General features: G+C 34.6%; 2 protein-coding genes across 1 annotated transcript; both read right to left on the bottom strand.

Moving 5' to 3' along the window:
- LOC110180240 (uncharacterized) overlaps nt 1-11990 on the bottom strand; it is a 94196-nt gene that overhangs the window by 22596 nt on the left and 59610 nt on the right.
- On the bottom strand, nt 3892-4482 carry LOC110180246 (uncharacterized). Its single transcript, XM_020947903.2, has 2 exons — nt 4324-4482; nt 3892-4211 (listed from the first exon to the last, which is right to left on the bottom strand). Exon 2 carries the CDS (start codon nt 4207-4209, stop codon nt 4054-4056), a length of 156 nt encoding a protein of 51 aa, XP_020803562.1. The 5' UTR covers nt 4210-4211; nt 4324-4482; the 3' UTR covers nt 3892-4053.

Consider the following 11990-nt stretch of genomic DNA (forward strand, 5'->3'; position numbering starts at 1 on the left):
AAAATCAGATTCCCATTATGGGTTTCACTCAACTCGCTCGAATTGCACTTGAATTTGCATATGAAAGCGATTCATTTTTTCTCTCCGTCGTCCTGCCTAATATTTGGCACCTTTCTGCCTTTGTTCGCTAAATGATTCAATCCAATGTTCGCTTTCAGATTGTCTGTTATGTGAAGCGACCTTCCCCTGCCATCGTTCCGCCACGGCATCCTGCACCAGCTTCCCGATTTTCCCGCTTCATCAATTGGTTTCATATATGCAAATTTTCAAAACTCTCCTGTATCCTCGGGTCTATGTACCCCGTTGGATTTTCTTTTTTTATTTCGGGATGCAGCTGCCTCTTTCTGAGATGCTGTTTTGGGTTTGGTAATTGAGCTATTCATTTCGCCGTCGGCATCCATTTGAGTTATTGGTTTCTATGATTTGGCTTGGATAATCGGATAACTAAGACGAAAAGAACTGTTCAAATAAAAGTAGAACTTTACATGATCTACTTGGAAAAATGTTTTCTTAATCAAAAGTTAGCGAGCTAGTCAACTAAAAACTGCGTTCTCTTTTGCAATACATTATTATTCAGAGGCCTCCCAGTATCCAGTCCTTAAATTTTAAGCAAGTAGCTCCAGGTCCACGGGTTTCTTAGCGCTCTCAAATTAAATTATTAATTCACATAAGTCAATGCAAACAGAAACCCCTTGTGACAACTATATTACTCATCCCTTTCCCGATCCTGGTCGCTGGCTGTTAATTTATTTAACTACCAAGCTTCTAAGGCTGCGTTTACCCCACATATCAAAGCTTCGTTTGCCATCAAATGGATTTCATTTTGAAATCCAATAACTGCCAAAAGGAAACGTTTTCTAGCCAACCCTTTTAGTCGCTATCTACTTTTGAGAGGGGAGTGGGATACGAGTATATATCGTAAACTGAAACATTCTCGCAGTACATAATGTAGCAGGCTGTGTGTGTGTGTGTGTGCGTGTATAAGCACCCGTATACAGAAACGGCCAGAGCAGAGCACGTAGCAATGAATTTTGCACTTTACGCAACTTTTCCCCGCCAGCGCAAAAAGGGTTGAAAGTGCGTATGGACATGGCAGGACAAACACCCTTACAACACACATACACACACACTCTCCGCGGCGTTGCCAGATTGTCATCGCTGGCATCGCGGCCTCATCGCTCCAAGCATCATCGTCGTCTCATTCCAAAAACCCTTTTCTTGACAGACGCTGTCCCGCGTCGGCGGCCATTATTTTCCTTTCGAGCTCTTTCCCTGGCCTCGGACCTGCCGCCCACCACCACCTGGCCGCTCCACCCCCCGGGGACCTTTGCTCCTCGCCGCTTTCTTCGACGTTATTGTAATTTTCTTAAAAATATTTTGGCAGTAAACTTTCTAGATTTAAGCCCTTCCCGGCGAGCTTTCATCTCCGCTTCAGCCCCCGTCATCCTTTCAAGCCATTCCCGAGGTTTTGCGGTTTGCACTGCTTTACGGCGCTTCCCAGTCAACTCTTCCACAACCCCAATCCCCTCCTGCGCTACAGCGTCCGCACAGCCACATCTTCGCCCATCAACGGCAACCAGAGAACTCGCGTTTTAATCTCATTTTATGAAATGAAAATTTTTCAATTTTTCGACAAGAGATAAACTTTTTCTACTTGAATGCGTAATTACTCGGCTTTCGAATGAAATGCTGTGAATTTCCGCAGAGTTCTCTGCTGACTTTTGTTGGTCACCATCGCCGCTGGTGATGCGATGTTGCCGCTGCCGCAGCTGTGCTGCGGTGAGCAACGATGCTGCCGTGGATCTGTATCCATTGGCTTTAATTTCCATAATGGCGGACGATAGGCATAGCTGTTATTAAGATTATTAAAACGTGCTGGGAGACGGTCTGACTTATGATGTGGTCAGTTAAGTCGTGCCGTGATGGAAAGGGATGTGCGGCTAACCTTAGCCGAAGGATAGTTTAAATGAGAAAGCAATATTGAAATAAAAAATAATCCTTGATCCATTGATCCATTATTAGTGTTAAGTTCCAATACTTCGTATATAAAAGATTTTTTAAAAGGAAAATATTTCTCAGACAACAACATCGAGGGTTCAAAACATTACCTGAAAATAAACTCGTAGAGAAATAAGGAACCTTTTACGAGAGAGAAAATATAAAATAAAATAAATAAAAATTGTTTATTTCTAAGTTGCTAACTTACTGCAAGCCTATTCTTGGATTGTGGAAACTTAGGAATAAAATATCAGGTTCCAAAGGAATGATAATCTCTGTTGGTCCATTAGAAATAGCCACACGCATAGCGAAAAAAGAGAACCCCAAGAAGCAACGACATAGGCAAGAGAAAAATTTAAGTAAAACGGAAAACAAAGAAATGTCTAAAGATGGTAAAAAACTTTTCCCTAACTTTGTTTTTGCTTAATGAGCAAATACACATACATGCACACACGCTATACCCAAGAAGGCATTAAAAAATGCGTTAAGGGCGCGTTGCCAAGGGCCCAGAGAACAAATATTAATTCTTGGCATAAGCGACCCACACACACATACGCACACAATTTACAGACACATGCCCTTAAAAAAGCCTAGGATATTTAAAAATGTTTCGGATTTTGGGGAGGTCCAAGGACTCCACCTACACTAGCTGCAGGGGTTGATTCTTATGGTACCCTGTACATGTGAGATAGGGTCGAGTCGATTAACTATCTTTATAGATAAATATAAAAAAACCCTTGTGTTTGTCAATAAATTGACATAAAAAGATATATATATATATAATAACATATAAACAAATTAAAAATTAATAAATGGCATTAGGAATTACACTACTTAGTAAAAACATTCTGCTAAGTTAAGAGGATATTCAAAAATTCGATTCCCTAACAATTTATTTTCCCAAAAAATGCACCGGACCAACGTTAAAAAATTAGCATTGGGACGGTCTTAATGCCGTACATGTCGCTTTGGGTGTTGCCTCCCATCGCTTACTACCCCCAACGCCATCAATCCCTCCTCACGGCAACCTGTACCCACCAAGCCACACTCTGGATTCTACGTAAATTATTTAGACTCATTTAATGTGCCGCTGAGAAGCATCGCTTTTTTACGATTTTCAATTTTTATTTTGGCTTTTCCTTGCCACCCTTCAAATGCGTTTTTGTTCTCTTCGGGTACATTTAGTTTGGGGTATTTTTCTGCGTAAAAGAAAAGAAATTTCGGTGGAAAATTAAAATAATGTGTCCCCTGTCGCCGCCAGACGCGACTCGCGGACTTGAATATGATGGGGATGGACGGGGCGCTGGACCAGCTGGTTTTATTACTCGCTGCAGCAACGCGATAATCTTCCCGTATGGGACAAAAAACTCAGACAATAAGTGCCTTCACAAAAATTAACATATGAATATATGCGTTATAGCTGTTAATACTAATTACTATGACCAATCTCTGAAATCAATCCAAACAACGGTCAAGCTGAAAAGGCTCATAGACCCTCGGGACCCTACCACCAATTCAGGGCTAATTACTGCCACTTGAATTGATAATGTGATTCAAGTCATGTTTGCCTTGTCACTCGACCCCTAATAACACGCTCGTTAATTCGTGTTCACACTGACCACTGGCGATTGGACAAGGGTAGGAGGGTGTAAAACAGGAAGTGACCAGGCCAGCCCAGTGCAAAGCGGTCAGTCGGGTCAACTGGTTTTTAGCTGACTCCTGAAGTGTTTATCCTGCCGTATAGCGATTGTTTGACTTTGGCTTTGGGCAGTGCATAAATTAGCATTATACAAAAGGGCACCACATAGGGGGATTTTATAGCGGTCATTGGGCAATTAGCATTGTAATTGATGTGCGTATAAAGGCACGATACAAATTAATACAAAAAAGGAGAAGGCTCAGACCCTGCACAACAAACAAATAGCTTGTCTTGCACCTTTATTAGTACTTGATCTTGTCTTCAAGTATAATAGGCCCCGACATTACATAGTTTGCAGCTGTTTTTAAGTGTCCAAGCATCGTGCCCTTGTCTAAATTTCAATTTTCTGAAACGTCTTAACAGGAGGGTCCACAGCTACTGCAGCAGCCACCGCCACAGCAAGGTCCACAGGGTCCACTATAGAACCCACACCTAGGTCCAAAACATCGACCACTGAAGCAAGGGCTGCAGCATGGGTAGTAGCAGGTTCCACAGCAAGGTCCGCAACACATGACTATATGATTTAAATTAAAGTAGGAAAAAATGTATTTATTTTACACATGACTATATGTTTTAAATTAATGTAAGATAAAATGTATTTATATATTTTTTCTTTTAATACTCACTGGATAATTGGAAGCCAAAAAATTGAACACTTAACAAGATATTTTTGATGTTGTCGGGTTTGATGCCGGTGTAAGACTAAATAAATAAGGCAGGACAAGTCGTACACCCATTTGACAGATGGAAGAAAAACGATCAAGGCTGACTAGATGATAATTACTTTAAATTCAAAGGGTATTTTCGATAAATCCTTAAATTAAAATTTTGTTGTTGGATTGTAGCTATATAGCTGAGCCAACTCTTGTTATTTTCTGACCATTTGTAAGCCAGTTTCCGTTTGCCATCAGAAACTAATTTCTGCTATAACTATGAACCCAAGTGAATGTGAGCCTTTCAGTCTTAACCAGTTATGTGCCTAAAACAGCGTTATTCTTCATTAATATTCTTGGGCTTCTAACCACCCACCACATCCACTTGGCACACAACTACACTTATGTAAATTAGCGGCACTACTAATATACGGCGTATTCTTGGATAATTAACAACGTCGAACAAGTTCCAATCCTAGTTTCATGGCGTGCATTACCCTGAAGTCATGTGGTAAACGTGAAAGACCACTACTTGACCATTTAGCGGGCTCGTAGTTGACACACGTCTCCAGGACTACGATATAATTCCAAGCCTAATGACCACTGCGCACTTCCGCCGAGGCCTCCAACTCAAGGACCCTCATGCGTATTTCTACGAGTCCGGGCTGTAATAAATATTCAAATACAGTCGCCTAAGTGTGTCGCATATTAAAAAGTAATTTTCCCAGCAAATGAGTTAACATTTTAGCTTTAGTTGGACATGGCAAAGCGTAGGAGCCATAAGTATAGCTAAAGAAGACGGAAGCACATGCTGTTCGACATGAGCTTGGCCGGAAGTGCCATACGTGCCGGAAATGCGTGATTTTTGAGGTCGAAACGGATTATTTTTAGGTCGATATGTGAAAGCCTAGAAAACTTTCGATAACTAATGCTCAGAAATTATGAGTATTTAAGTTAATGAACAGAATTTGGGAAACTACAAGTAACAAACCTAACTGTAAATTTGCTATTTTTTATACCCTTGCTGGGTTTTATAATTTCAGTCAGAGGCTTGCAACAAACGGAAGGAGTCGTTTCCGACCCTATAAACTATATACGTTCTTGATCAGAATCAACAGGCGAATCTTTCTAGGCGTATCGCAAAGAAAATATTTTTCTTAAATATTTTTGCAAATTTTCATCGTTTAAACTGCCAAAAATTGCGATAAAAAAATTTAATTTTTAACATTTTAAATGAAGTATGCAGATTTATTGGCCTAACAAAAACTTGCACAACGCAGCTTTCCGAATCAAAATTAATGCGTTTTTGGCTTAGTTATGAGTTTTTTAAACTTTGATTTGTTGAACAAATTGTCATATAAAAATATAAATAATATCGGCTCAAAAATGGTATTAAGGTTTTAGTCAGAGGCTTGTAAAACTGTGAAGGAGTCGTTTCCGACCCTATAAACTATATACGTTCTTGATCAGAATCAACAGACGAATCTTTCTAGGCGTGTAACAGAGAAAATATTTTCTTTTTTATTTTTTCCAAATTTTCATCGTTAAGATTGCCAAAAATTGCGATAGAAAATTTTAATTTTTAACATTTTAAAAGAAGTATGCAGATCTATTGGCCTAAAAAAACTTGCACAACGCAGCTTTCCGAATGAAAATTAATGCGTTTTTGGCTTAGTTATGAGTTTTTTAAACTTTGATTTGTTGAACAAATTGGCATATAAAAATATTAATAAGATCGGATCAAAAATGGTATTAAGGTTTTAGTCAGAGGCTTGTAAAACTGTGAAGGAGGCGTTTCCGACCCTATAAACTATATACGTTCTTGATCAGAATCAACAGGCGAATCTTTCTAGGCATGTAACAGAGAAAATATTTTCTTTTTTATTTTTTCCAAATTTTCATCGTTAAGATTGCCAAAAATTGCGATAAAAAAATTTAATTTTTAACATTTTAAATGAAGTAAGCAGATTTATTGGCCTAACAAAAACTTGCACAACGCAGCTTTCCGAATCAAAATTAATGCGTTTTTGGCTTAGTTATGAGTTTTTTAAACTTTGATTTGTTGAACAAATTGGCATATAAAAATATTAATAAGATCGGCTCAAAAATGGTATTAAGGTTTTAGTCAGAGGCTTGTAAAACTGTGAAGGAGTCGTTTCCGACCCTATAAACTATATACGTTCTTGATCAGAATCAACAGACGAATCTTTCTAGGCGTGTAATAGAGAAAATATTTTCTTTTTTATTTTTTCCAAATTTTCATCGTTAAGATTGCCAAAAATTGCGATAGAAAATTTTAATTTTTAACATTTTAAATGAAGTATGCAGATTTATTGACCTAACAAAAACTTGCGCAACGCAGCTTTCCGAATCAAAATTAATGCGTTTTTGGCTTAGTTATGAGTTTTTTAAACTTTGATTTGTTGAACAAATTGTCATATAAAAATATAAATAATATCGGCTCAAAAATGGTATTAAGGTTTTAGTCAGAGGCTTGTTAAACTGTGAAGGAGGCGTTTCCGACCCTATAAACTATATACGTTCTTGATCAGAATCAACAGGCGAATCTTTCTAGGCATGTAACAGAGAAAATATTTTCTTTTTTATTTTTTCCAAATTTGCATCGTTAAAACTGCCAAAAATTGCGATAAAAAAAATTTTATTTTTAAAATTTTAAATTAAGTATGCAGATTTATTGGCCTAACAAAAACTTGCGCAACGCAGCTTTCCGAATCAAAATTAATGCGTTTTTGGCTTAGTTATGAGTTTTTTAAACTTTGATTTGTTGAACAAATTGTCATATAAAAATATAAATAATATCGGCTCAAAAATGGTATTAAGGTTTTAGTCAGAGGCTTGTAAAACTGTGAAGGAGTCGTTTCCGACCCTATAAACTATATACGTTCTTGATCAGAATCAACAGACGAATCTTTCTAGGCGTGTAACAGAGAAAATATTTTCTTTTTTATTTTTTCCAAATTTTCATCGTTAAGATTGCCAAAAATTGCGATAGAAAATTTTAATTTTTAACATTTTAAATGAAGTATGCAGATTTATTGACCTAACAAAAACTTGCACAACGCAGCTTTCCGAATCAAAATTAATGCGTTTTTGGCTTAGTTATGAGTTTTTTAAACTTTGATTTGTTGAACAAATTGTCATATAAAAATATTAATAATATCGGCTCAAAAATGGTATTAAGGTTTTAGTCAGAGGCTTGTAAAACTGTGAAGGAGTCGTTTCCGACCCTATAAACTATATACGTTCTTGATCAGAATCAACAGACGAATCTTTCTAGGCGTGTAACAGAGAAAATATTTTCTTTTTTATTTTTTCCAAATTTTCATCGTTAAAACTGCCAAAAATTGCGATAAGAAAATTTAATTTTTAACATTTTAAATGAAGTAAGCAGATTTATTGGCCTAACAAAAACTTGCACAACGCAGCTTTCCGAATCAAAATTAATGCGTTTTTGGCTTAGTTATGAGTTTGATTTGTTGTTGATTTGTTGAACAAATTGTCATATAAAAATATAAATAATATCGGCTCAAAAATGGTATTAAGGTTTTAGTCAGAGGCTTGTAAAACTGTGAAGGAGTCGTTTCCGACCCTATAAACTATATACGTTCTTGATCAGAATCAACAGGCGAATCTTTCTAGGCATGTAACAGAGAAAATATTTTCTTTTTTATTTTTTCCAAATTTTCATCGTTAAGATTGCCAAAAATTGCGATAAAAAATTTAATTTTTAACATTTTAAATGAAGTATGCAGATCTATTGGCCTAAAAAAAACTTGCACAACGCAGCTTTCCGAATCAAAATTAATGCGTTTTTGGCTTAGTTATGAGTTTTTTAAACTTTGATTTGTTGAACAAATTGTCATATAAAAATATAAATAATATCGGCTCAAAAATGGTATTAAGGTTTTAGTCAGAGGCTTGTAAAACTGTGAAGGAGTCGTTTCCGACCCTATAAACTATATACGTTCTTGATCAGAATCAACAGACGAATCTTTCTAGGCGTGTAACAGAGAAAATATTTTCTTTTTTATTTTTTACTGCCAAAAATTGCGATAAAAAATTTAATTTTTAACATTTTAAATGAAGTATGCAGATTTATTGGCCTAACAAAAACTTGCACAACGCAGCTTTCCGAATCAAAATTAATGCGTTTTTGGCTTAGTTATGAGTTTTTTAAACTTTGATTTGTTGAACAAATTGTCATATAAAAATATAAATAATATCGGCTCAAAAATGGTATTAAGGTTTTAGTCAGAGGCTTGTAAAACTGTGAAGGAGGCGTTTCCGACCCTATAAACTATATACGTTCTTGATCAGAATCAACAGGCGAATCTTTCTAGGCAGGTAACAGAGAAAATATTTTCTTTTTTATTTTTTCCAAATTTTCATCGTTAAGATTGCCAAAAATTGCGATAAAAAATTTAATTTTTAACATTTTAAATGAAGTATGCAGATTTATTGGCCTAAAAAAAACTTGCACAACGCAGCTTTCCGAATCAAAATTAATGCGTTTTTGGCTTAGTTATGAGTTTTTTAAACTTTGATTTGTTGAACAAATTGGCATATAAAAATATAAATAATATCGACTCAAAATATGGTATTAAGGTTTTAGTCAGAAGCTTGTAAAACTGTGAAGGAGGCGTTTCCGACCCTATAAACTATATACGTTCTTGATCAGAATCAACAGACGAATCTTTCTAGGCATGTAACAGAGAAAATATTTTCTTTTTTATTTTTTCCAAATTTGCATCGTTAAAACTGCCAAAAATTGCGATAAAAAAAATTTTATTTTTAAAATTTTAAATTAAGTATGCAGATTTATTGGCCTAACAAAAACTTGCACAACGCAGCTTTCCGAATCAAAATTAATGCGTTTTTGGCTTAGTTATGAGTTTTTTAAACTTTGATTTGTTGAACAAATTGTCATATAAAAATATAAATAATATCGGCTCAAAAATGGTATTAAGGTTTTAGTCAGAGGCTTGTAAAACTGTGAAGGAGGCGTTTCCGACCCTATAAACTATATACGTTCTTGATCAGAATCAACAGACGAATCTTTCTAGGCATGTAACAGAGAAAATATTTTCTTTTTTATTTTTTCCAAATTTTCATCGTTAAGATTGCCAAAAATTGCGATAAAAAAATTTAATTTTTAACATTTTAAATGAAGTAAGCAGATTTATTGGCCTAACAAAAACTTGCACAACGCAGCTTTCCGAATCAAAATTAATGCGTTTTTGGCTTAGTTATGAGTTTTTTAAACTTTGATTTGTTGAACAAATTGTCATATAAAAATATAAATAATATCGGCTCAAAAATGGTATTAAGGTTTTAGTCAGAGGCTTGTAAAACTGTGAAGGAGGCGTTTCCGACCCTATAAACTATATACGTTCTTGATCAGAATCAACAGACGAATCTTTCTAGGCATGTAACAGAGAAAATATTTTCTTTTTTATTTTTTCCAAATTTTCATCGTTAAGATTGCCAAAAATTGCGATAAAAAAATTTAATTTTTAACATTTTAAATGAAGTAAGCAGATTTATTGGCCTAACAAAAACTTGCACAACGCAGCTTTCCGAATCAAAATTAATGCGTTTTTGGCTTAGTTATGAGTTTTTTAAACTTTGATTTGTTGAACAAATTGTCATATAAAAATATAAATAATATCGGCTCAAAAATGGTATTAAGGTTTTAGTCAGAGGCTTGTAAAACTGTGAAGGAGTCGTTTCCGACCCTATAAACTATATACGTTCTTGATCAGAATCAACAGACGAATCTTTCTAGGCGTGTAACAGAGAAAATATTTTCTTTTTTATTTTTTACTGCCAAAAATTGCGATAAAAAATTTAATTTTTAACATTTTAAATGAAGTATGCAGATTTATTGGCCTAACAAAAACTTGCACAACGCAGCTTTCCGAATCAAAATTAATGCGTTTTTGGCTTAGTTATGAGTTTTTTAAACTTTGATTTGTTGAACAAATTGTCATATAAAAATATAAATAATATCGGCTCAAAAATGGTATTAAGGTTTTAGTCAGAGGCTTGTAAAACTGTGAAGGAGGCGTTTCCGACCCTATAAACTATATACGTTCTTGATCAGAATCAACAGGCGAATCTTTCTAGGCAGGTAACAGAGAAAATATTTTCTTTTTTATTTTTTCCAAATTTTCATCGTTAAGATTGCCAAAAATTGCGATAAAAAATTTAATTTTTAACATTTTAAATGAAGTATGCAGATTTATTGGCCTAAAAAAAACTTGCACAACGCAGCTTTCCGAATCAAAATTAATGCGTTTTTGGCTTAGTTATGAGTTTTTTAAACTTTGATTTGTTGAACAAATTGGCATATAAAAATATAAATAATATCGACTCAAAATATGGTATTAAGGTTTTAGTCAGAAGCTTGTAAAACTGTGAAGGAGGCGTTTCCGACCCTATAAACTATATACGTTCTTGATCAGAATCAACAGACGAATCTTTCTAGGCATGTAACAGAGAAAATATTTTCTTTTTTATTTTTTCCAAATTTGCATCGTTAAAACTGCCAAAAATTGCGATAAAAAAAATTTTATTTTTAAAATTTTAAATTAAGTATGCAGATTTATTGGCCTAACAAAAACTTGCACAACGCAGCTTTCCGAATCAAAATTAATGCGTTTTTGGCTTAGTTATGAGTTTTTTAAACTTTGATTTGTTGAACAAATTGTCATATAAAAATATAAATAATATCGGCTCAAAAATGGTATTAAGGTTTTAGTCAGAGGCTTGTAAAACTGTGAAGGAGGCGTTTCCGACCCTATAAACTATATACGTTCTTGATCAGAATCAACAGACGAATCTTTCTAGGCATGTAACAGAGAAAATATTTTCTTTTTTATTTTTTCCAAATTTTCATCGTTAAGATTGCCAAAAATTGCGATAAAAAAATTTAATTTTTAACATTTTAAATGAAGTAAGCAGATTTATTGGCCTAACAAAAACTTGCACAACGCAGCTTTCCGAATCAAAATTAATGCGTTTTTGGCTTAGTTATGAGTTTTTTAAACTTTGATTTGTTGAACAAATTGTCATATAAAAATATAAATAATATCGGCTCAAAAATGGTATTAAGGTTTTAGTCAGAGGCTTGTAAAACTGTGAAGGAGGCGTTTCCGACCCTATAAACTATATACGTTCTTGATCAGAATCAACAGACGAATCTTTCTAGGCATGTAACAGAGAAAATATTTTCTTTTTTATTTTTTCCAAATTTTCATCGTTAAGATTGCCAAAAATTGCGATAAAAAAATTTAATTTTTAACATTTTAAATGAAGTAAGCAGATTTATTGGCCTAACAAAAACTTGCACAACGCAGCTTTCCGAATCAAAATTAATGCGTTTTTGGCTTAGTTATGAGTTTTTTAAACTTTGATTTGTTGAACAAATTGTCATATAAAAATATAAATAATATCGGCTCAAAAATGGTATTAAGGTTTTAGTCAGAGGCTTGTAAAACTGTGAAGGAGTCGTTTCCGACCCTATAAACTATATACGTTCTTGATCAGAATCAACAGACGAATCTTTCTAGGCGTGTAACAGAGAAAATATTTTCTTTTTTATTTTTTCCAAATTTTCA

Source organism: Drosophila serrata, unplaced genomic scaffold (genome assembly GCF_035046125.1).
Source record: "Drosophila serrata isolate PLE 108 unplaced genomic scaffold, ASM3504612v1 contig_334, whole genome shotgun sequence".
Lineage (NCBI taxonomy): Eukaryota > Metazoa > Arthropoda > Insecta > Diptera > Drosophilidae > Drosophila > Drosophila serrata.